Source organism: Sciurus carolinensis, chromosome 11, assembly GCF_902686445.1.
Source record: "Sciurus carolinensis chromosome 11, mSciCar1.2, whole genome shotgun sequence".
Lineage (NCBI taxonomy): Eukaryota > Metazoa > Chordata > Mammalia > Rodentia > Sciuridae > Sciurus > Sciurus carolinensis.
The window spans coordinates 44,799,450-44,825,293 of NC_062223.1; the positions used below are offsets into that span (position 1 = coordinate 44,799,450).

The following is a 25,844-nucleotide window of genomic DNA, read 5'->3' on the forward strand; positions in this document are numbered from 1 at the left end:
AAGAAAGTTGAGAAGTACATTATGAAACAGTTTAAGTCTCAAAGCACAACTCTTTTTGTACAAAAGAGCTCAGCAGGAATACAGACAAACCTGGGTTTGGATTCCATGTTCTCATTTTCTCAGTCATACCATCTGTATATCAGGAGTAATAATGCACATCTCACAACAACTGCTACTACTTCCTGTCATACATTCTAAGTAATTTTTTTCTTAAAATAGTAGCTTTTATACTTACCTGTCAATTGTTTACAGAAAGACAGTGCTTCCTAAAACATTTCCTCTATTAACCATGGAATAAACTGAAAAACATACCCAAAGATTTGGATATATGATTTGGGGCCAATACAAAATTGTAAAGTTGTATTTTAATTAGAATAATGTGCATGCTGAGCACAACCATATTTAAGAATAAAATGCCAATCTTTGGGTAAAATTGGCCTATCAAGAAAATGTGCCAGTTTTATACAACAGGGCCCCCAATACCATACCTCATATCCAAAAGCTACCTTAAGATGTCTCAGATTAGAAATCTAGCTAGCATGTTGTGTGTTATGGTACCTGTGGCAAAAAGCCAAGAAAACCAGAACAATTCAACCTAAAACCAAGTTTCCCAGCCAGGGCAAATGTTAAAGGTTTATGTATTATGTCCTGAAAATTTATTTGCAGATGTGCTTTAAGCTAAAAAAAAAAAAACCTAACAAAAAAACTTAAAAAGGCAGGTTATAGCCAGAAAACTAATAGTAGAAAGTCTTAATTGTGAATATTTAAAACTTTACCTGTTTTCTTCTTTTTATCAGAATCTGCATCCAATGCATTTAAGGGAGTAGAGATGTTTTTATAAACATCATGACTGCATACAGCAGGATCTTCTTCATCAGAAGAAAATGAAGATAAATGTTCCAAGTTTTTAAGTTTGTTATCAGCTTTTTCTGATGGACTATTATTGCCTCCAGTTTCAGACACTAAAGGTGCGGGTACTGTAGATGAAGTCTTTGGAAGTGGTGGGGGACAAAATGTACGAACAATCTGGGTTCCTGGTCGTCTGGTCCTGTTAGGCATTCGAACAGCAAGAGTGGAAAACTGTTGCTTGGGCCCAGATTTCAGAAAATCTAAGAAAGAAGCAATAAATCCTGTTTTGACTTCTGGCTGTTTTTCCTCTACTTCTTTGATCTTCTGTCTCATTTTTTCTTGATGCTGATAACCATCATGGCAGCTTTCCAAGGAAGGAGGAGTATATGGTAAATATATATCTGTTCCCATGGGATTCTGGCGTTTGCCTTGGGAAGGTCTTTTCAGATGTTTCTGATTATTGTTGTCTTCATCTTTAATTTGTCCTTTTCCTTTAGCTTTTTTCTTTGGAAGGTTAAAATGAATTAGATCTTGGTTTTCTTCTTCAGTCTTCACACTGATTGGATCCCCAGGTTGGGCCATGGCCAACAGTGCAAGTGCACTTCTTGTGGGGTTCACTGATACATTACTATCATCAGCACTTAAAGTAAATTCACTCTCTGATGTAGCACTTTCTCCACTTATGCTTCTACTACTAGCAACAAACTCTTGGTTTCTGTTATTATTTAATGTATTATCAACAGGAACTTCACTGTCTTCTTCAGATTCATGATTGGTAGCAGACTGTTTCTTGAATGGGCCAGAGTTTTGCTCCTGGACTTCATGACTTGGTCCAATTACCGCTGAAGTTACTTTAGTTGGTGTATTTTGACCAGGTGTTTCAACATGCTGTTGATCAAGAGTCATTTTTGACTGAAGGGTAGGTATGGATGAAAGGTTTACAGTAACCTGATTCCCATTTAAAGAAATTTCATCTATATTCTGTGGTTTTCCTACTGTAGCTGTTATAGAGTTAAAATCTGAAGTCACATGACTGACATCTAATGTTGGCTGAAAATGAGATTTAGAATCACCACCTTCAACAGCCTGCATGCTTTCACTTGAAGCTGACTTTGGAAAATCAGAAGGTGTAACTCCACAAGCTGCTGCTGTAGCTGCTAAGATATCATCTACATTTGATAAAATATTTCTTTCATCACTGAGAAGCATTGCCTCTGGAAAACATATTGATCCAAGAGAAACAAACTGATTCTTTGAATCATGTTGATTTGTTTCACTGAAATGGCCCTTTGTTGGAAGATGCTGTAATGGTTTTGAGGATTCAGAGAGGTCCATTTTCATAATTTCGGAATTTTGAGGATGGATCTGCTGTTGAGAATGATCACCATTGCTCTGAATAATATGACCATCCATTTGTAGGAAAGGATTCACTACTTGTTGAGGACTTTGGACACGTTGAACTTGTAAAGATGCCTTTACTTGTCCTAAACCTGCCTGCAGTATTGACTGTTGAAGAATCTGTAAATCACATGCAGAATCCAAAAGAAGCTGTGTATTAGGAAGAGATGCCTGATGGCCATGTCCTAAAGCATGATTTGGAATTTGAATCTGAGATGCATTAATTATTTGATCATGCTGTTCCTGGACCTTGGCTTCATGAACCTTATGTATAAGAGAATGCTGTTGGCTTAGGTCTTTAGCATTCAGCCTTATTTGTGGAGTTTGCATTAAATCAGTTTTCTTAAGATCAAGGGTTGCTGCATTATTGGCTTGGCCAATTTGCTGGTTAAGTTGTGTCACTGAACCAACCAAGTTTTCTTCTTTTTTTGACCCTTGTGGAGTAATCCCAACAACTTGATCTTCAAGATGGCAATTACTTCTGATTACACTCTGAGAATATCTGTCATCTGCCTTTGATACCTTGTAAGTTGATTCTTGAGCATTCATTTCCCCATCAGATAGCCTTTGCGTTGATGTCTCTAGAGATGTCTGTGGCTGCAATGCTTGTAACTCTTGAATTGGAAAATCATCTTCTTGCTTTGAAGATGTATACACATTTGAGTCAAGTTTTCTTTCAGCATAAGACTTTGGATCTGGGGAAGGTATATTATTTTGTAATGTCCGACAATGAGTAGAGGATGCAAAAGATGATGACTGAATAGCAGGCAAAAATTTCTGGGACTGGGGAGATGATGACCCTTGAGTCTGAGCATTTTGAGAAGAATGAATGGAAATATAATTCTGGGTTGAGTTAGAGTCTGGCAATTTCTGAGCCCGAGAGGCAGAAGAGTAAGAAAGAGATGGGGCTGTTAATGTCAGGGACTGCCCTGAAGCATAGCTTTCTGAAGGACTAACAACTGACAACACTTGTGATTGAGATGAATAACTAACCTGTGTCTGGCTACCTGGTGATAAACCCTGAGAGTGACTAGATGAATAACTTTGAGACTGACTAACTGAAGACAGATCTCTTGTATGATCAGGGTAATTCTCATTTGTAACTGAAGATAATACTTCTTGCTGATTGGATGAATAACTGAGTGTTTGACTTTCAGAAGTTATAGGCTGAGAAGACCCAGAAAAAGTCAATGTTTTATACAAGGATGGCAATTTCTCCACTTTGCTGGACCTATAAACCTGTGAATGAACAATAGATGGTGCATTGTGTGGCTGTACTAAACCATAATTTTGGGACTGACTAACTGATAACAGGCTTGGTAGCTGCGCTGTAGAATAAATCTGTGCTTGACCTGATATTACAGAACTCTGGTTATGTAAAGGTTTGGCATAGCTTAGTGTTTGCACAGGAGGAATTACACTTTGAGGTTTTGGGATCTTAGTTGATGTTAGTGGTTGTTTTGTAGAACAGTTATTTACTGTTGTAGTAGAAGCAGCATACCCTGATGATGGAATTGCAGATGAGTAAGACTGAGCAAGTTCCACAGAGACCTGTGGGGTCTTCTGTTGCAATCCTCCATTGCTCACCTGAGTAGAATCTCCAATTGGGCTACAGGATAAGGATGACTGCCTAGTTGTTTCCTGAAAGCTAACTACATTTGTATTTGATAGGTAACTATGTAAGGAATGCTGTGAACCAGTCAGTTGTGCCTGAATAGACTGGGTACCTGAAGGCCGCTGATGGTGTTTAATAACACTACATTCTCGAAGAAGAGCTCTTTCAATGGAAGCAGTAGAATTAGTGAAGAGAGTTGAATTGTAGGCTTGAGGAGTCTGCTGGGCTCCCCCAAGTGCTGAAGGCAACAAACTAAACTGAGGTTGTAAAAGATGGGGTGCAGACTCTTGAGCCGAGCGATATGTTGAAGACTGAGGTGGTATGCTGTTACTTAATGCAGAACTGCCCAGGCGTTCAAATGCCAAAGCAGTTGGAACAGTTCCTTGGGAAGTCTTAATTTGCAGCAAAGGGTCATGAGGATTTAATATTCCATTTGCTGTAGTGTTAAAAGTTGAATCCTGAAGCACCAAAGGTGAGGTGGTGGCAAAGTTTCTATTGCTAAAGGTGGTAGGATGCTGATAAGCAGAAGGGGCAGGTGGTGGAAGAGTTCCAGTGGTTGGCAAAGGTCCAGTAACAAACAGCTCAGTTGCTGCTGAGGAATGCATACCTATGAAGAGAAAGCAGAAAGATTTTTATGCAGTTATAGAACAAATAAATAAATAAATGCTTTCATAGAAGTGAATTATATAACCCTTAACCCACAAAATATCTGTAAGGCTAAAAGTCTGATAAAGCAGTTCTCTATATAAATATTGAAAATTATATTTTAAAATAGTTCACTTTCTTAAAGCAAAAACAATCTTCTAAATATATCAGCAATTCATATCTATAATGGTAATAGAATATAGTTGGACAAGGCCATATTAAAATTAAGAAACCAGTAAAAAGTAAGTAATCAATAGTGATTAACTTACCTTGAGTTCCCAATGCACAATACCAACAAATAAAAATGTACAAAATGTAAAACTGAAAATCAACACTAAACTGCCTATATCCAACATGATAAATCAATCTAAAAATAACAGTGAAGTTAACATCAAAAAGGTTATTTTGCCAAAATATATTCATTTAAAAAAATCTCTTGCATTTCAAGGTTGACTTCCTAAAATAACAACAGACTTCCCAGTAACAATAGATGGATAATTATAAATGCAAGACTGATCTGATATTAATATTGTCACTAGATTGTTAACATTTCAGGGCAGCATTCTAGCCACACACAGCAAAAGGATACACCCTTTTAATTCCCAAGTTCCATTTCTAAAAATTATTCCATGAAAATAACTAGACACCAAGATATTTGTACAAGCTATTTACTATAGTGTTTATAATAAGTATAAAAACCAAAACCTACAAAAAAAATTATTCATATCTTAATAATAAATATTGATTAGGTAGAAATATATGGTTTGACATAGATAGTCAAGAAGAATAAATACCAAGCTATTACTTTCTCTCTAAAAAAAGTGGAACTACTATAGCATGAACTAGGTAGGTTGAGGATCATAAGTTAGCCTGGCCAACTAAGCAACATCCTATCTCAAAATAAAATTAAAGCTGGGCACAGTGGCGCACGCCTGTAATCCCAGCGGCTCAGGAGGATCGCAAGTTCAAAGTAGCCTTGGCAAAAGTGAGGTGCTAAGCAACTCAGTGAGACCCTGCCTCTAAATAAAATACAAAATAGGGCTGGGGATGTGGCTCAGTGGTTGAGTGCCTGAGTTCAATTCTTGGTACTCATCCCCCACCAAAGAAATGAATAAAGAAAAATAAAGAAAAAAGCGGGGAGGGCAGGGGAGGTAGGGTCAAGGCTTCAATCCCAGTTCCCCACCAGTTACCACTGCCAAAAAAAAAAAAAAAGAAGAAAGGAAGGAAGAAAATTATTTCTGGAAGGAAAAACTGAAGCCATGTTTTTCAAATATTGTTCTATCTTATACTAAATCATTAATGATTCCTTTAGAAGCAGGAAAAAAGTGTTGCTAGGTATGGTAAGGAGCTCTATTAGTGGGATTTATATAAGAATGAGCCATTATTTAAAAGTATCTTCTCAGGGTTAGTGGCATAGCTCAGTGGTACAGCACTTGCCTATCATGCACATGGCTCTGAGCTCAACCCTCAATACTGCAAAACAAACAAAACTCTTAAATACAATGACATTTCTTTAAAACAAAACAACCTCTCCCAAAAAATTTCATGTCATCCTACCAAAAATAAAAATATACGAATAATTTTTGAGATGTTGAAAATTGAAATTAAAAAATCAAATAAAGAAAAAGTTCATGTAGGCCTTACAATTATTGTTACAAATGAGTACAATAAGCTGGGTACAGTGGCACCTGCCTATAAATCCAGTGTCTCAGGAGGCACTCCCATTGGAGGCCAGCCTGGGAAACTTATTTAAGACCCTCAGCAACTTAGTGAGACCCCGCCTCAAAAGAAGACCAACAAAGGATGGCAGATATAGCACAGTAATAAACTGCCCCTGCGTTTAAACCCCAGTATCAAAAAAAAAAAAAAAAAAAAAAAGAAATGAAAGAAGAAAGGGAGAAAGAGAAGAAGAAGGAGAACAACAGGGAGAAAGGAAGGAAATGGGTACAACTTATTATCAACTTGTAAAGCTTTTGAATTTTTTTAAGGTGCTGGGACTAAGCCCAAGGCTTCAAGTATAAAAGGCAAGTGATCTTAACACTGAACTACAACCCTTCCTCCAAACTTATAATGTCTTTATTAAGTGATGATTTGATCTGTTTGATTAAGGACAACTTTATAGAATACTAATGACAAAATGAGTCCTAAGATTAATATTTTACTGTACTACATACCCAGTCAGAAGACATTAAAATAATTGAAATTTAACCTTTGCTCCTCTCAAATAGACAAGTACTTACTTAATCTGCCAAATACAAACTTTACATTAGAGTTTATCTTTAATGATTACCAACCCTTCAATATGAGCTTGCTGGTTTTCAGAGTGCTAAAACTGAATTTCAGCTTACAATTCTTGAATTTTATACACCTTAAAATTATAAAAAAAAAATTCCACGTTTTAAAAGCCTTTGGAATTCAATAATTAATATCACTCTCAGGCACATTACCATAATGATAGGACTGCAGAAATGTATTTTGACCAGTTATTTTTAGAGGACTTCAAAAAAGAATCACCTGTCTGCCAGGATGGAGCCCTGAATTGTGGTAAAAGAGTAGTTCCTGAAGAAGCAGCCTGAGCAGTTCGGGACTCAACAGTGGAGAGAAAATTCATCACGGAAGATTCCTTAGTGTTAGTGCTGGCACTGTTCACGCTAGTATCAAATATTCCTGAAAGACCTACAAATAAAGGATAAAATAAATCCCCGAGTAAAAATAAATACTTTAAATAAAATTCTATCCCCACTCTATTTCTGAAAATTGAGTTAAAATAATTCTATAATCCTAAACTGTTTTACTTTCAAATAGTAAGCAAGTATTGGCATGCTCAGAAGAGCTTTTCGCTCTTTGCTTTCTTCCGAGGTGCTGGGGATTCGAACCCTGGGTCTGTGCACACACTCGGCAAGCGCTCTTCAGGCTGAGCTATTCACCCACTAGTATGCAAGTACTAATTTGACCAAGCATATTCATAATTTTAAGTCCCTAAAGATGCAAAAAAGATGTCTCAATCTATTAATTATTTAGCTTTTAATGTCATTTTCATTTTAACACTTCCCCGGTATTTCCCATACACATTATATTTATAACCCAAAAGAGAAAAATGATTTTTCTTCTTATTCACTAAATGTATACAGATTCATAGTATATTTCACAATAGAACTGTTACCAGTTGGTTGAGGTGTGGCGGCATATCCAGGAATCTGATGAGAGGCTACAAACGTCTGTCTCTGAAGGAGATCTGTTTCAGACTCTGAGGGATGTCCTTCTTCATAACTTAAACTAGAGGATATTAAAAATCAGTAACCACACAATGAATCCCACTGTTAAGTATAATTACAACACACCAATAAAATAATCAGTAACCAAAAACAGAGTTCAAACCATACCATCAACAAATTTCTAGAACAACTATTAAAAGTCATAAAAGTTGGCCAGCAGTGGTGGTGCATACTTGTAAGCCCAGTGACTTGGGAGGTTAAAGGAGGATTGCAAGTTTGAGGGCAGCCTTTAGTGAGAACCTGTTGAAGGAAGGAAGCCAGGGAGGAAGGAAGGAAAAGGAAAAGGAAAAGGAAAGGGTTAGGGATGTGGCTGAGTGGTAAAGGAGCCCTGGGGTCAACCCCTTCCTTCCCAAAACACAGAAGACATTGTCTCAGCCAAGAAGCACCTGGAACTAGAAAAAACAAACAACAACAACAAAAAGTAGTAGAAATCTTTGACCAAATTCCTAGTCTGTAGATAAGTACATCAAATATAATCTGATAATACTGTCACATGGGAAAAATAAACTGAAAATTTACTACAGAGAAGATTGATGCATAGCATTTTCCTTAATTCAACTTTATTCTGAACAGCTTTTACTAGGAGAGGTAACATGATACAGTGCAAAGAGGAACATCTGGAAACCAGGAGAACCTAATTCACTGTCCAAACTCTCTGGATTATAGTGTGATTTATATAAGTGATTCAATTATTGTCAGACTAATTTCTCCTCATCTGTATGAAAAAGGAACCAAAGAAAATAATCTCAAAAAACTCTTTAGTTCTAACATTCTATGGATCATCAGATAGTTCAAATAAAAAATTAATATTATTTCCCAATAACTCACCCAGAAAATTGAACTCAAATATTCTGAGAGCAATTCAGAACAAGATTTTCCCACTTTTTGTTTTTACTTTCAACATTTTAAACCAACAAAATTCAAAACAATACAATGAATACCTATATTCCCACAATAAAGATTTGTCAACTGTTAACATTTTGTCTCTTAGACAAATTATGCACTTTCTCTCTCTCTAACCATTTGAAAATAACTGAAAGACACCATGGTGCTGCATCTCTAAATATTTCAGCTATATCTCCTAAGAATAAAGACATTCTCTTAAACAACCAAACATGATTAGACCTGAAGAGATCTAACATAAATTCAGTAATCATGTAATACAATTGTCATATTCCAATTTTCTCAATTGTTGTCCAATGATCTGGAATTTTTAACCCTTTCTAATAATGATCTAATCAAAGTTAAAGAACTCAATTTGGTTTAGTTAGGGTCAGGAGCTCCACCCTGCCCCTAATCTCACATTCCTTTTGTCTTGACTTTATGACAGTGACTTCTTTTGTAAGGAATTCAGGTCAAGTGAACTGTAAAATATACCAAATTCTGGATTTGTCTGGACAAATTTCCTGCCTCCTCCAGCCATACCCTACCACTTCAGTTATCACTCAGTTAATCCCTATCAGGTATAAGACTCTTACAACCCAATCATTTCTCCTCTGAACCTTCTTGCATTATCTCACACGTAAGCTTTTGGGAGGCATCTCACATTCAAACCATAACATTCCGCCCGGCCCCCAAAAGTTCACAGTTATCTGACAATGCAAAATACATTTAGTTCATTTCCAAGAATCTCCATAGTCTCAACAGTTCTAAGTGTGTTCAAGTCCAAAGTCTTCTCTGAGGCTCAAGGCAATCTCACACTGTGAGCGCCTATAAAATTCAAAGCAATTTACAAGTATCCACTATATAATGGTGTGGAATAAATATTTCCATTCACAAAAAAAGGGGCATAGAAAGGATAGGACCAAAGTAAGACTGAAATCCAGCTGGGCAAACAAGTCCTATAACTCCACATTCAGCATCTGGAGCACATGGCATGATGTCTTCACTAAAGGGCTTGTGTAGCTCTGCCCCTGTGGCCTTGTTTGTTGTAGCCCAAGTGGCCTTTCTGTTGGTTTGTCACTTCTTGATTCCTACAGCTTTCCTAGGATGATGTCCCACATTACTGGCATTTCTTAATCTTGGTGGTCTCCACTGCAGCTTCAGCATCCTCCTCACATCTCCACGCTTTGACTTCTCAGGGCGTACCTGCAGGGACTCTGACCCTACTGCACTTTGCCTGGCTTTCCAGGCCTTCCTTTGAAAATTTGGTGGAAGTCCCCATGAACCCCTAATTCCAGCAGCCTGTATTCCCACAGAACTGGCACGATGTGGTTGACACCAAGTTCTGCCACCATCTTGAACAGCAGCCCAGGTTCCAGGGACCCTGGCTGCAGCAGCCTCTGAGTGTCTGGGTGGCTGAGCACATTGAAAAAACTTCTAGGACCCCTTGTGCAAGAAGGGTGCTTCACTGGTCTCTTCTCGAGAGAATTTTCATCTTTACTCCCTTGAATTTTAGATGGTTGTGGTCTTGCCAACTCCTGAGATGCCCTCAAGCCATATTTCATAATTACTGTCTCGAAGCAAAGTCTTTAGCATTTTAGTGGCAGTAATGCTTTAATAACTGTAACTTCCTTAGCCCTAGTTTTACTCTGGCCTTTCAAGTCCACTTTCAAGTCCAAAAAATTTTTTTATAGTTGCAGATGGACAGAATGCCTTTATTTGTTTATTTTTATGTGGTGCTAAGGATGGAACCCAGTACCTCACACATGCTAGGCAAGCGCTCTGCCACTGAGCTGTAGCCCCAGTCCCTGCCCATTCTTATTAGGTTGTTCTCTTACCGAGTTTCGGAAGTTGCTTACATATTCTATAACCCAAGTCCTTGGCAGATAAATGTTTTACAAATATTTTCTCCCAGACTATAGTTTTCATTCTCACAATATCTTTGAAAGAACGATTCTTAATTTTGATGAAATTTTAATTGTACTTTTATGTACTTAATTGTACTTTTAGTATTAAAGCTAAAAAATTCTTCCCCTAAACCAAGGTCTCATTTTGTCTTGTGCTTTCTTCGAGAAGATTTATGGTATAGCTTGAGTACCATTAATCCAAAATGTTTGGAACCAGAAGTGTTTCAGATTTCAGAGTTTCTAAGAGAGGGGACAGGGGTGCAGTAGCTCAGTGGTAGAGGATGTGTTTAGCATACATCAGGCCCTGGATTTAATCCCTAGCAACAAAAACAAAATTTATTTCTTGAATTTTGAAATATCTACATAGACTTTACAGATAGAACATGGTAATTTGAAAATCTGAAATCTGAATGTTCCAAAATCTTCAAGTTGTTGAGTCACCTCTGTAATATAAAGTCCATACTCCGCCTCCCAACCACTTGTCAATCTGCGCTCTGCCCACCTCTTACGTTAGAGGAATTTCTGGCTTACACTGCCACCACTTTCCTGCTTCCCACATTACGTCCTAACATGCTAAATAGCTACTGGTTCATCAGTCAGCTTGCAAGTATTCTCCTCCGCTATTGGTTCCTTCCAGCCTGCGAGGTTCCAATATCTGGGAGTCTGGGAGAAGCCACACACCATCTCTCTCTTTTTTCCTTTCTTTTCACCCTGAGCGGACTGTTAGTTGTCCGCATAATAAAGTCTCTTGCGTGAGACCTCCTGTCTGCGGTGCATTTTTCTGGGAGCTATTGGCGAGCCGAGCGAGCAGGCGGCAGTTCAGCGGGATCGCGCAGCGGTGGCTATCGCCGGGGTCCCAAACTGCCTTACAACCTCAGTGCCCAAAACCTTGAATTTTGAGCTGGGCACCAGTGGCACATGTCTGTAATTCCAGTTCTAAGGAGGCAAAGAGAGCAGGACTATAAATTCAAGGCCAGCCTGGGCAACTTGGTGGGACTCTGTCTCAAAATAGAAAATAAAAAGGTGTAGCTCAGAGGAAAAGTGTCCCTGGGTTAACTTCCCAGTACCATCAAGGAAAAAAAGAAAAAGAAAAAGAAAAAAAAAACTTGGAATTTGGATCAGGGATGCTACACTAAACTACACCCCGAGTTCTTTCTATTTTTGAAGGAGGGTGTCACTAAATTGCTGAAGGTCTCACCAACTGAGGTGCTAGAATTACAGGTGTGGGCCACCACACCTGTAATATATACTGACTATATATTCAATTCTTTTTTTTTTTTTTTGCGGTGCTGGCGATCGAACTCAGGGCCTTGTGCTTGAAGGCAAGCACTCTACCGACTGAGCTATCTCCCCAGCCCTGTATATTCTATTCTTTACCCACTGAATTGTCTTGGTACCTCTGTCAAAAACCAACTAACCGTATATTTCTTGAATATTCTGTTATAGTGACTAACAAGCCTGTTCATATAACAGAGTTTGATAACTGTAGCTTTGTGTTATGCTTTGGATGTGAGGTGTCCGCCAAAAGCTCACACGTGAGACACTGCAGGAAGGTTCAGAGGAGAAATGATTGGGTTGTAAGTCTTAACCCAATCAGTGAATTAATCCCTGATTGGGATTAATTAAAGCGGTAGGGGGTGGCTGGATGAGACTGGAAATTGGGCCCTGGTTTTGGGGTATATATTTTGTATCTGGAGAGCAGAGTCTCTCTCTCTCTGCTTCTTGAAGAAGCAAGCTGTTCCCTCTGCTATCTCCCGCCATGATGTTCTGCCTCACCTTGAGCCCTGAGGAATGGAACCTGCCTTCTATGGACTAATAAGACCTCTGAAACTGTGAGCCCTCAATAAACCCTTCCTCCTCTATAATTGTGCTGGTCAGATCATATAGACACAGCAGCGAAAAGGCTGACTAAAATACTTTATAAGTCTTTAATTCAGTAATGCAAATCTTTTAACTTTGTTCTTTTTCAAAACTGTTTTGGGCCAGGGCTGTAGCTCAATGGTAGCACATGGTACTTGCCTACCATGTGCAAGGTCCTCTCAGCTCAATCCCCAGCACCACATAACAAACAAGGTTATTCCAGGTATTCTCATATAAATTTTAGTTAGCTTACCAGATTATATTAAAAAAAAATAATAATAATAATAAAATAAAATTGAGGGGCAGATACTAGAGATTGACCCAGGAGTGCTCCACCACTGCTATATCACCAATCCTTTTAGTTTTTTACTTTGAGACAGGGAATCGCGAAGTTACCCAGGAGGCCTTGAACTTGCAATCCTCCTGACTCAGTCTATTAAGCAGCCAGGATTATAGGCACTCACAACCACACCTAGCTTCGTCGTGGTTTTGATTTGCCTTTACTTAATGATGTTGAACATCTTTGCAATTACTTACCATTTGTCTATTTTCTTTATCCTTGGCAAAAATCTACTGAGATGCTTTGCCCATGTTTTAAGAGCATTGTTTGTTTTATTATTGAAGTGTAAGAGTTCTGAACATATGACAGATATAAGTCCCTGGTAAATATATTTATGATTTTTAAATATTGTTTTCCTTTCTGTGGGTTTCATTTTACTTTCTTTTTATATCATTTGCAGCATAAATTTCCCCCCACACTACTGGGAACTGAACCCAGGGGTGTTCTACCACTGAGCTACATTCCCAGACCTTTTTATTATTATTTTGAGACAAAATTTCATTAAGTTGCGCAGGCTGGCCTCAAACTTGTAATCCTCCTACCTCAGCTTCCTGAGTAGGCATGTGCCATTGTGCCTAGGTAGCACACACATTTTTTAATTTTGATAAAGTCCAACTTACTCTTTTTCTTTTGACACTCATGTTTTTTTGATAGTGTATCTAAGAAATCATTATTCAACCCAAGGTCATAAAGATTGATACCTATAATTTCTCTAAGTGTTTTATAAGTTTAGCTTTTACATCTATTACATTATGATCAATTTTGAGTTGTTTTGTATATGATGTGAGGTAGGAGTAAAACTTCACTTTTTTAATACTAATGTTTAGTGAAATTTATAATTCTTTTTTTTAACAAAAAAACAAGTATCCAAGTTATTTTAAAAATACTATCATTTTATCTACTTTTCAAATTATCATTCCTAGCACACTCCACATTAAGGCAAAGGTAACACACATATTATGTCCTTATTCTGTTAGATGACAGAGCCTTAAAGCAAGGATTCTCTAGTAACAAAGAATACACTTAGTACTCAAATTCAGTCTCTAATATTCTCTGAGAAAAAGGAATGGGGCATTTTGGAGAAATGTCTGCTTCTAGTACTAGGGCAGGAAATATATGAGAGGAGCCTGCAGCATCATACAGAACCAAAAAGTAAAGAAGGGCTCCAAAAAGGAAACAAACAGGAGAGTGGAAGGGAAGAAGGAAATCAGCAAGCACATATATTTATGTTAAAGGGACTCAGAAGTCAATTTAAAAATCTTCCAATAGCCTGTAATCTTAGTGACTCAGGAGGTTGAGACAAGAAGGTCACAAGTTCCAGGCCAGTTTAGGACCTTTTTTTTTTTTTGGGGTGCTGGGTATCGAACCCAGGGCCTTGTGCTTGCAAGGCAAGCACTCTACCGACTGAGCTATCTCCCCAGTCCCAAGATTAGGACCTTATAAGCAGCTTAGTGAGACCCTTTCTCAAAATAAAAAATGAAAAGGGCTAGGGATGTAGCTTAGTGGTAAAGTGCCCCTACGTTAACCAAAAAACAAAAACAAAGACAAAAAAATCTCCCAATGACCAAAGTTAGAATATTTTGAGCAACAAAATAAAATGGTATTGTATTATAATTCAAAGTGTAAAATACAAAATATATACCCATGAGGCTATGTGGATCTATTAAATAACTGAATAAATAAATAAATGGGGAGGAGTCCCTTGAAGAATTCCACACAATTTATGTATATACTCTACCTTCAAGGAATGGTACTGTAACTCACCCAGTCCTTAATTGTGTACTATACACTGTAACGTCCTTCAAAGAGTACGGTACTGAATGGGGAAAAAAATAATTCTATAGTATGGAAACCTGAGAAATACTACCTCAGTTAGGTAATGAAGGTAAGCAACCACAGGGATAAATCAGGAGATCCAAGATGGCAGACTAGAGGGAGGCTGTGTTCCTTGGCTCCATAACTTGGGTTTCAAGCAGAGGAAATCTTTCTCTGTGAGGCAGTCTTTGCTGCTTATGGATCCCCTGCTGTTTATCCCATTGGTCCACTGGGGTCACTTGCAGTCTGCCAGCATATCGACTACTTTTTGAGTGCAGACTCTTCACTGACTGCCACCTATCATCTGCCATTTGCCCGTCTGCCTGTCTCTTGCCTGCCCATCACCTGCCTTTCACCTACTCACAGGGATAAATCATTTTGCTAGTATGTACTTTTGGGAAGAGGGAGTGTTAGGGACTGAACCCAGGGCCTCATTCATGCTAAGCTTACACTCTACCCTCTACCACAGAGGTGCAACTCCAGCTTGAATAGTATGTACCCTGGATATGACATGATAAAAATGACTTTGAGCAGAGTGTGATGGCACATGCCTGTAGTCCCAGCTACTCAGGAGACTGCTTTATCCCAGGAGTTTGAGAAAAACCTACCACACCTCAAAAACACAAAAACAAAACAAAAGTCATTTTCCTTTTGTAGTCTCCCTCTCAAAACCTATAACTCCAGTCTAACTATAAGAAAAAACACTAGTCAAATTCCACAAGCAGGGCTTCCTGGGGCTGGGGGTACAGCTTATGCACTAAGACCTTGAATTTGATCCCTAGCAACAACCACCAAAATAACAACAAAAGGGCATCCTACAAAATACTCCACCAGTACTCCTCAAACAAAGGTCATCAAAACCAAGGAAAGTCTAAGAAACAGTCACAGACTAGAGAAGATAAATAAATTAAATGTGGTATCCCTGGGTAGACAGAAAAAGTCATTAAGTAAAAACTATAAGACATACCAAATTATGAACTTTAATTAATAATTAATGCCTCAATTTTGGTTCATTAATTATAACATAAGCAGTGCTTTTATAAGATGGGAATGATAGGGGAAACTCAGTGAATGGGAATATGGGCCTCTTTCATCTTTTTTTTTTTTTTTTTTTTTTTTTTTTTTGGGTGCTGGGGATTGAACCCAGGGCCTTGTGCTTACAAGGCAAGCACTTTACCGACTGAGCTGTCTCCCCAGCACCTCTCGTTCGTCTTTTTTTTGTAAATCCAAAATAGTTCTTAAAAATAAAATCTAGGGCTGGAGTTGTGGCTCAGTGGTAGAGCACTGCCTAGCATGTGTGAGACACTGGGTTCATTCGCCAGCACCACATAAAAATAAAGATATTGTGTCCATCTACAAATAAAAATATTAAAAAAATAAAGTCTACTTTTTTTTTTAATGTAAGCTATGCTAAGGGCAGGGGGGTGTGGCTCAGTGGTAGAGTATTTGCCTAGTACATGTAAGGCCCTGAGTTTGAGCCCCAGCAAAACCCCCCATGTACACACCAAAATAAGTAAGCTATACTAAACTTGAACAAAACTTCCTAAGAAAGAATTAAGATGATAATATAATTTGAAAAGAACAGCGTTTTTTTGTTGTGGAGGGATATTCCTTATAAGTCTATGCTAACTCCAATCATTTAACAGGCAAGGAATAATCATACCTCCTAGTTCCTCTCTTTGCCTCTGCTCTTGCCCTGTCCAGTCTACATCCTCATCCTGAGTCATCCCCTTGAAAAGTGAAATCAAATCATGAAAGTCCACTGCTCAAACTTCCAAATGATTCCCATCTCACTCCAAGTAAAAGCCAAACTTCTTTCTTTGGCCCTCAATGCACTAAATGATCTATCTGCTGCCCGTCTATACCTCTGTATCTCCTGATATATTTCTTCCTTACTCATTTTTTCTGAGATGGGCACTGCAATATGTTGTTGCCCAAAGTGGCCTTGAATTCTTAAGCTCAAGAGATCCTCCTAACCTCAGCCTTCCCAGTGGTTGGAATTACAGGTAAAGGTATGCTACCCCAGTTTTCGATTCCAGCTACACAGGTGTCTGTCATCCCTCAAACTCAAAGCTGGTTCACTACCTCATTTCTCCTTAGGTCTCTGCTCAGACTTGACCTGATCCGCCTCATATAAAATAACATCTATCTTCCTTCTATCTTCTTTTTCCACATTCCCTAGTCCTCTTTTTCTCTACAGTTACCAGTAAACACTCAGCATACCATATATTTACTAGTTTGCTTATTATCCACTAAAATGTAAATTCCACGTGGAAAAGGTCTTTTAATGCTAGATTCCCAGCTTGAAGAATAGTATCCGGCACTTAGTAGGTTACTCATAAATAGTGTGTACTCAGTTTCAGAAAAGAAATCACCTTTGAGTTAGAGTTCAATCATCTTTCAAACATTCACTGAGTGTCTATCAATTACCAATCATCCTACTAAGGGCTGGAGACTCAAAAATGAAAGATTTAATCAGTAGGTCAGTCTGTGATAATAAAAATATTAATAACTCAAGACTTCTATTAATTTTAGGTACTGCCTGAGGGTTTTCAATCCAGGTTGAAACCTACGAGTCATCATGCAATGAGTTCAATTATGGAACCCAAATTAAGAATTCTACACCGAGTTACAAAGAGAGCAATACAAGAGATGCTGTTGAGAAATACCCCCAACAATTCCTTTGGTCCATTCTTTTGGTATGAGGGATTGAACCCAGGGGTGTTCTACTATTGAGATACATCATCAACCCTATTTTGCAGTAACTGGGATTGAAACTTAGAGGCACTCTACCACTGAATAACATCCTCAGTTCCCCAGCACTCTTACTTTTTAAAAATTCTGAGACAGGGCTTTACCTAAGTTGCTGAGGCTGGTCTCAAACTTGTGATCCTCTTGCCTCAGCCTCCATAGTGGCTGGGATTACAGGCCTGCACTAGTGCGTTTGGCCTCTTTCAACAATTTTATCTATGATGTTTTGGGGCTGGAGATGTGGCTCAGTGGTAGAGCTCTGGGCTCAATTCCCAGCACTGCAGGGGGGAAAATATATATATATGTATATATGATTTTGTGGGTCAATTTATCTGTAAGTACAATGAAAGATTATTTGTGATATAAAATTTGCTTTCAGGAAAACGACAGTAGTTTACTGAATCAAGAAAAACCAATAAAATCCCAAGTTTCTCTTATAAAGTTGAACATAGTTACCATATGGCCTAGCATTTCACTCCTGGAGAACTGAAACAAATGTTCACCAAAAACTTGTACATGAATGTTCATTGTAGGTAGGGTGAGAGTTATATAGCTCAGTGGTAGAGGGCTTAGTGAGCATGTGCAAGGTCCAGGGAGCAATCCCCAGTACTGCCAAAAACAAAAAGTCAAAATAATAGAAACAGTCCACATGACCAACAATTGACAAATGGATAAACAAAGTGTGATACTGCCATACAATGGACTATTATTCAACCACTGAAAGGAATAAATACTGATAGACCCTACAAATTGACAAGCCTGGAAAATATTATACAAGTGAAAGAAATCAAACACAGAAGACCACATAGAATTCCATTTATATGAAATATCCTGAATAAGCAAACCCATGGAGACAGTTACTGGGACTGTCTGGGACTGAAGATAAGGGAGAATATAGGTAGGCTTATAGGTATGTTTCTTTTTTTTTTTTTTTTTTTTTTTTGGGTGCTGGGGATTGAACCCAGGCCTTGGTGCTTACAAGGCAGGCACTCTACCAACTGAGCTATCTCCCCAACCCCAAGTATGTTTCTTTATGGGACAAAGAAACTGCTTCAAAATTGGACAGTAGTAACAGTTGCACAACCCTGTGAATATCCTAAATACTACTGAGCTATATACTTTTAAGTGGCCAATTATATGGTATATGAGTTATGTATCAAAAATTGTAGTTGTCCAACTTTAGTGATCATTAGTTATTTTTCATGAACTACAAGAAGGCATATATCAAGAAGGCAGTATATAAATATGCCTTTTGTCATATATTATTCAATCTCCCATAGTTGGCCCATCTCTATACACCATACAATAATTTTTAAAAATCTGTACGTAAGGTCCTGGGGGGTTTGACTCAGTGGTAGAACACTTGACTAACGTGGAACTTCCTGAGTTCAATCAAATAGTACTGCAAAAGATAATGAAAAAGGGGTCGGGATGAGGCTCAGTGAGAGTGCTTGCCTAGCACACAGGAGGGTCCTGGGTTGGATCCCCAGTACTGCCTCCCCCCCAAAATATCTGTATATAATATATAATATATATATTATATATAATATATATAATATATAATATATATATCATCTGTATATAATATATTTGTGGATTTCAGAAGGTTTAACCCTTGAAATAGTCTGATGCTCAATTTTGTTGAGTTTGTTTGTTTTTTAAACAAAAGCTAGATTTTTTTCTTCATTCTGCTAGGAAAAACATGCCTCAAAATATGATCTTGGTTTCTAAATCCTTATACCAGTATAAATGATCTCCTTTGAATAAATTTACATTTATTTAAGACAGGATCTACTATGGCTCATAGATCTTCCTACAACCTAAGACCTGGAAGGCCTGATTGAATGGGGGACGGGAGACTTTTACCATCCCCCCATTACCTGAGCTGAGGCCTAGAGAGCAGGAATGAGCTAAGGGATATGCCTCAATCTTCATAGTCCCAGCCTAGCATAAAACTTCCATTTTCCATCCTCTTCTCACACACTCATGAATGGGTTATGGCCTCAATCTTGAGGATAAGGAGGGTCAGAATTTTGCAGGGGAAAGTATTATCTCCCTTCAGTTGCTGTCACATAAATGAAAAAAAAAATTTTTTTAACCTTTTCCTCAAAATCAAAATAAACAAAAGCAGATTATTTAGTTACCATTTTCTACCTTGTTCACTTTAAGTATGAAACTTTTTCCTTTGCATTTTCATTTAACCCATTTTGCCACATGGTTCCAAATGTAGAATGCCTATGAAAATTTAAATATAGTATACAATATATAATTATGATATGTGATAGAATATGAAGAATATAATTGCAATAATTACAATATAATTACAATATAATCATATTGATGATATTAATTATATATAAGCTGTAGATTATGCTTCCCTACCTATTTTAATATACCTGTGTCAATTCTGTTGAAATATTTACAAAAGTGAAAACTTGGAACTCAAAGGGCTAATTTGCTTTAACAAACAAAATTAAGTTTTTTGGTACTGGGGATTGAACCCAGAGGCACTTTACCACTGAGGTTACATCCCCAGCCCTTTTTATTTAGAGACAGGGTTGTTGAGTTGCTTAAGGCCTCACTAAACTGCTGAAGCTGGCCTCAAACTTTCGATCCTCTGACCTCAGCCTCCTGAGTCGCTGGGTATGCGCCTCCATGACCCAGAAAGAAAACTGTTTTAAGGCAGATAAGAAAGTTGAAATAAAAATCTCATCAAAAATGGCAAGTCATGCACTGAAGGTGGTGTATGATCATAAGAAAAATGCTTTTAAATATAATATTGAGAATGAGCTACCTTATGGTTTATATTTTGATAATAATGTATAAACCTACTCCTTGGGTAGCTCTACCCTTATATCTATAATGCTTAACAAATGAAATGCATTCCAAGTTTCAAAGTCAATTAGTAAAAGTTCCATGAAATACGTTAAATCCCAGGTAAACAAGTCAGTACTTGCATGTAAATTACTTAAGCACTGAATGAATGATTTTTGCCTTTAGTAGATGTACCACTTCCTTCTCTTTGTGTTAAGAATCTAGCTACTAGAAACTAGAATATAATAAAAACAGAATTCTCCTTAAGCTTTGAAAATGTCTTAAACAAACAAAAATAAATAAATAGGAAAATATTAAGTCTTAGATCAACTTTCAGAGTTAATAAGATAAAAAGTATGTATTCAAAATCAGAAGTTACAGTTCAGTCCTGATGCTGCAAATAAATGCTAGAAGACTTGGGCGAAGCATGTAATCTTGTAGAGCACTAGTTTTCCTATTGTAAAGCCTAATGTTTTTTGTAGTTCTAATATTCTGAGTAAAGATAAACATTTTTACTTCCTATTATATGACAGTCTTTAGTATAAAGTATAAAATTCATATGGAAATTAACAGTGAATTCAGTGAATAACTTTGTATTGGGAGTTCTACCTTATGTCTCCCCCACTTACACTTATAGGCAAAATATGCTGTAGAACTATTTTATGTTAGCTAATCATTGTCTGAGAATTACAAACAAAAAACTGTATCCTAAGAATAATCAGTCCTATTAGAAATTTTTTATCATGAATTTGGTAAGTAATCTAAAGAACCTTGAAGCAAATGGGTAACAGCTGTTAAAAGCAGCTGGGAGGAGCAGGGGGCTCACCTACAATCACAGCTACTCAAGAGGATGAGGTAGGAGGATCTAAGTTCAAGGTTAGGTTTAGCACTTAGTGCGACACTGTCTCAAAACAAAAAATAAAAAAGAGGTGGGGGGGAAGGGAAAAAAATAACAAAATGAATCAAACAGCATTACCCTATGTAAATTTATGATTACACAAATGGTATGCCTTTACGCCATGTACAGAGAAACAACATGTATCCCATTTGTTTACAATAAAAAAAAAAAGGGGGGGGGGATGTAGCTCAGTGGTACAGTGCTCCTGGGTTCAGAACAGCAAAACAAAACAACAACAACAAAAAGACAAGGACTTTCAAATAGATGGCAGGATTCAAATATATAAATTCTCTATAAATCCTGTGACTCGAGCTAACTACGTCTCAGTTTCCTCAACTGTAAAATATGGGTAATAACACCTACAACCTTCATCAGGTTGTTGTTAGAATGAATTATAAAGTATATATAGCATTTAGCACAGTACTGCACTCAGGATCAGGATATAGTGGATGCTCAATTAATACTACTATTATTATACCTAAAGTTGAGGTCTACATTTATACAACTGATTTTCATTGACTGCCAAGTGTTTTGCTAGAGACTAGAATATAGAGAAATAAAGACATAGGAAGGCTGGGGTTGTGGCACGTGTGAGGGCACTGGGTTCAATCCTCAGTACCACATAAAAATAAATAAAGCTATAAAAAAGGACATAGGAGAATAGAAAAACATAACAGGAAATGACAGCTGAGCATTGAAAGGAAGAGACAAAACTGTCCAAGGAGAGAAAACAGTATTCCAAGAAAATAAAACAGCATATACAAAAACCTGGTAATGTAAATTAAGATGGCACAATAGTATACTGCTAAGTTCTTCTACATGGTTCTATTGAATATGTGACACGAAGGGCAGAAGACGTGGCTCAGTGGTAGAGGGCTTGCCTGGTATGTGTGAGGCCCTGGGTTTGATCCCCAGTATCACAAAAAAATTTTAAATTTATGTGAGGTAGACAGGAGCCAAACTACAGAAAATTACATGCCCAAATAAGGATCTCACATTTCATCTACAAGGGAATCTAAAGTATTTTAATTAAAGAATGATTAAATTTATACTTCAAAGAATGGTTCTTAACCAGGGGTATTCATTCATATCACCTGGTAGGTGTTTTCAAACTACACATACTTAGATCTCAATTCTAGAAATCATTTCTTAGTAGTTTCAGATCCTGCAAGTTTACTTTGAAAAAGTGCAAGAGAGGGGACTAGAGGTGTAGCTCAATGGTAGAGTATATGGGTAAGGCATTGTGAGGTTCAATATTCATCATTTAAAAAAAAAAAAAAAGAGGGTGGGGAGGGGACAGGAGGGCCAGGAAAGAGAGAAGGAAGAGAAGGGAGAAAGGGAAGGGAAGAAAAAAGTGAAGAGTCAAGAGAATCAATCTCTTAGATAACAAGCAGTGTGGAGAACAAAGCAAACCTCAAATCAGGAAACCAAAGCCTATTGCCAAATCCAGGTAGGAAATTATAAGGACAAAACAGTGGCAATAGTTAGATATTTTAAATCTGTTAAAAAATACAATTGGGAGAATTTGACCAACAATAATTTGCAAAGAAAGACAGAGGAATCATGAATCATGAATCACAGTGAACTACCCACAAGGGTGAACATAGCTGAAAGGGTTCAATTTTGGATTTGCTGAGTTTGAGACACTCATAAGAGATATTATGAGACATATTCAAAACAGGGCTAGTGAACATGGCTTCTACTTAGAAGTCAGAAAAGAAATATGAAAAGGAAATTAAAAATTGGAAATTATTACCAATTAGGTGCTTTTTTAGTCACAAAAGTTGGTAAAAATGTTCAAGAGCACGTTATTACATGAGAAGCGGGCTCAGAACAGAAGTCATGGGGACATTATTTTATACATTGACCAATAATACTAATTTCCCACTTTCAAGGATGTTATCTGGACTTCAAAATTCCTTACAACTAAAGCCCCAACCTTTCCTATTCCCACTTAAGATATCACAGAAGTATGGGCAAAATTATTACAGGGATCAGCTCTGCTATAGTTTGGATCTGGAATGTCCCTCAAAGGCTCATGTTTGAGGGCTTGGTCCCCACTGCAACAACGGAAAGAAGGGGGCCTTTGAGAAGTGATTGGGAAGTGATCATGAGGGTTATGACCTCATCTATGGGTTAACCCATTGAGGCATTATTGGGAGGTGGTGAAAAATGTAGGAGGTAGGGCCTCTTTGGCAGAACTAGGTCACTGGGGTTGTACGCTAGAAGATTATGTCTTGCTCCTGGTCCCTTTATCCCCCACCACCTCTACTTTCTGGCTGCCATGAGGTAACCAGCTCTGCTCCACCATGCCTTCTCTGCCATGATGCTCTGCTTCACTACAGGACCAGAGTAATAGTGAACCACAAGCTGAAACCTCTGAAACTGTGAGCCAAAATAAATTTTTCCTCCTTTAAGTTGTTTTTCTCAGGTATACACAGGATCTGTCTTATTTAACGAAGACAGGAAATTATTCGCAGTTTGCTACCTGTATAATCAGTTAAATGAAATGGAGATTTAAGGGACAGATAGAAGAGGAACCCACATAAAGAATGAAAAAATTGAATTAGAAAATTGGGAGGAAAACCAGCAACTGGTGTCTCCAAAACTCAAAAGAAGTATAAGTTTTAAGAAAGGAGTACCACATGCTGCAGTGAGATCTGACACAATAATCCTAAGTCAAAAGTATTAATAAACATATTACATATATATTATAATTATAATATCCCCTTCTGCCACACTCTAGGGTTTGAAAGTTCTGTGGACCAGAAGGCTAAGATCAAAACAGAAAAAGTCAATTGGAACAAGAAACAATTTAATGCCATGAGGGAGCTGGGACATGGGGAACAGATGGAAGAAATTCTATGTAAATTAAAACATGCTCTATAGCTCAAATGCCACTTTTTGTTTTTATTCCATTTAGCTTGTTTTTTTAATTTTTACAGACTGCATTTTGATTCATTGTACATAAATGGGGTACAACTTTTCATTTCTATGGTTGTACACAATGTAGATTCACACCATTCATGTAATCATACATGTACACAGGGTAATAATGTCTGTCTCAGTTCACTATCTTTCCTTCCCACCCCATTTCCTTCTACACAATCCAAAGTTCCTCCATTCTTCTCTTACCCCCTCATCCACCCCACCCCTTGTTATGTATCATTATTCACTTATCAGAGAAAACATTTGGCCTTTAGTTTTTGGGGCTTGGCTTATTTCACTTAGCATGATACTCTAACTCCACTCATTTACCAGCAAATGCCATAATTTTATTCTTCTTTATGGCTGAGTAATATTCCATCATATATATATATATATATATATATATACACACACACACACACACACACACACGCATATATGTACATATATCATAGTTTCTTTATCCATTCATCAACTGAAGGGCATCTAGGTTGGTTCCACAATCTAGCTATTGTGAATTGAGCAGCTATGAATATTGACGTGGCTGCTTTACTGTAGTATGTTGATTCCATTTAGCTTTGATCTTAAAATTGTTCTAAAACTCTTATTATATCAGCAGTGTAGCTGTCAAACATTCCTAATGTACCCATTTCAGCATGCTCAACAAGGGAAATTTTCAACTCAAGTCCATATGCATTTATTGAGTGTGTGTGTGTGTGTGTGTGTGTGTGTGCATATATATATACACATATATGTACATATATAAATGTAAAAGGTCCTAGTGTTAAATACACATAACAAAGTTCTGGCCTTCGTGACCTATATAATGGTCATGTAACTAATGTAAGTGCTTTCTCTATAAAACAGAATAAACAAAAAATATGGTAGAATAAGATAAACGAATTTCTTTATTCAACAAATACTAGGCAATGAGCAAGACACTAGGGGTATAACAGTATAAAAGATGAGTGTCTTCAAAGAGATTATAGTTTAGTTGTGAAGTGAGGTGACAATTATAAGTATATGAACCAATAAAATAATTACAAACTATTGAATAAACTGAAGAAAAATGGATAACAAAGGTACAGAATATGAGCAAAAGCCTCCCTGAATAAAGTGTATTAAGCTGGTCTTGTCCCAAACCAGAGGAAGAGAAGAAGGTAAAGTTATGTGAAGGCCTAAAGTGGGAAATAATTATAGAAAATAGAGAAAATGAAAGAAGACCAACAGTAGAGTATATGAGGGAAGGGATGAGGAAGGAGAGGTGGTTTCAGACGCTGAAAGCCTTGTGGACACAATAAGTGGTCTGGATTCTACTGTAAGTGCAATGGAAAACCAAAGATTTTTAAGCATGGGAGTGACTAAATTACCTATTTTAAAGACATCTACCAGCTGCAAAACTTACATTATTACCAAACTAAAATCAAAACAAATTCTAAAAACAAATGCATACACCTTTGAACATCATGACCATGCTGCCTATATATACATCATTACCCACGTAGTTCCAAGTTCCATCAAAATTGCTTTAAAAATAAATTAAAATTAAATTAGGTGCAGTGACACATACTGGTAGTTTCAGCTACTTGGCAGCCTGAGCAACTTAGCCAGACCCTGTCTCAAAATGAAATTAAAACACTACCCAAGTAGCTACCAAGTAGCTCAATGGTAGAGTGCCCCAGGTTCAATCATCAGTACTGGGAGGAATAAAAAGTAAGTGAAATGAAAAGAGCAATACGAAATTTCCCATTCAGTGGAATAATAAGAGTATATTCAAAATAAAATCTTTCAAGCCAGGCATAGGGCACACACCGTAATCCCAGCGGCTCAGGAAGCTAAGGCAGGAGGATCTCAAAGTCAGCCTCAG

At 37.5% G+C, this 25,844-nt stretch overlaps 1 protein-coding gene and 1 long non-coding RNA gene across 2 annotated transcripts in view; one reads left to right on the forward strand and one right to left on the reverse strand.

The window, feature by feature from the left end:
• The window catches only part of LOC124958748 (uncharacterized), a 66,818-nt gene extending 65,131 nt beyond the window's left edge, over nucleotides 1-1,687 (forward strand). The window contains exon 4 of the long non-coding RNA XR_007103941.1: nucleotides 798-1,687. This is a non-coding gene — a long non-coding RNA (uncharacterized LOC124958748). The remainder of the gene's footprint in view (nucleotides 1-797) is intronic.
• The window catches only part of Qser1 (glutamine and serine rich 1), an 86,048-nt gene that overhangs the window by 42,015 nt on the left and 18,189 nt on the right, over nucleotides 1-25,844 (reverse strand). Inside the window, 3 exon segments of the mRNA XM_047517137.1 lie at nucleotides 777-4,469; nucleotides 7,022-7,183; nucleotides 7,671-7,783. Of these exon segments, the coding sequence (XP_047373093.1) occupies nucleotides 777-4,469; nucleotides 7,022-7,183; nucleotides 7,671-7,783 (3,968 nt within the window).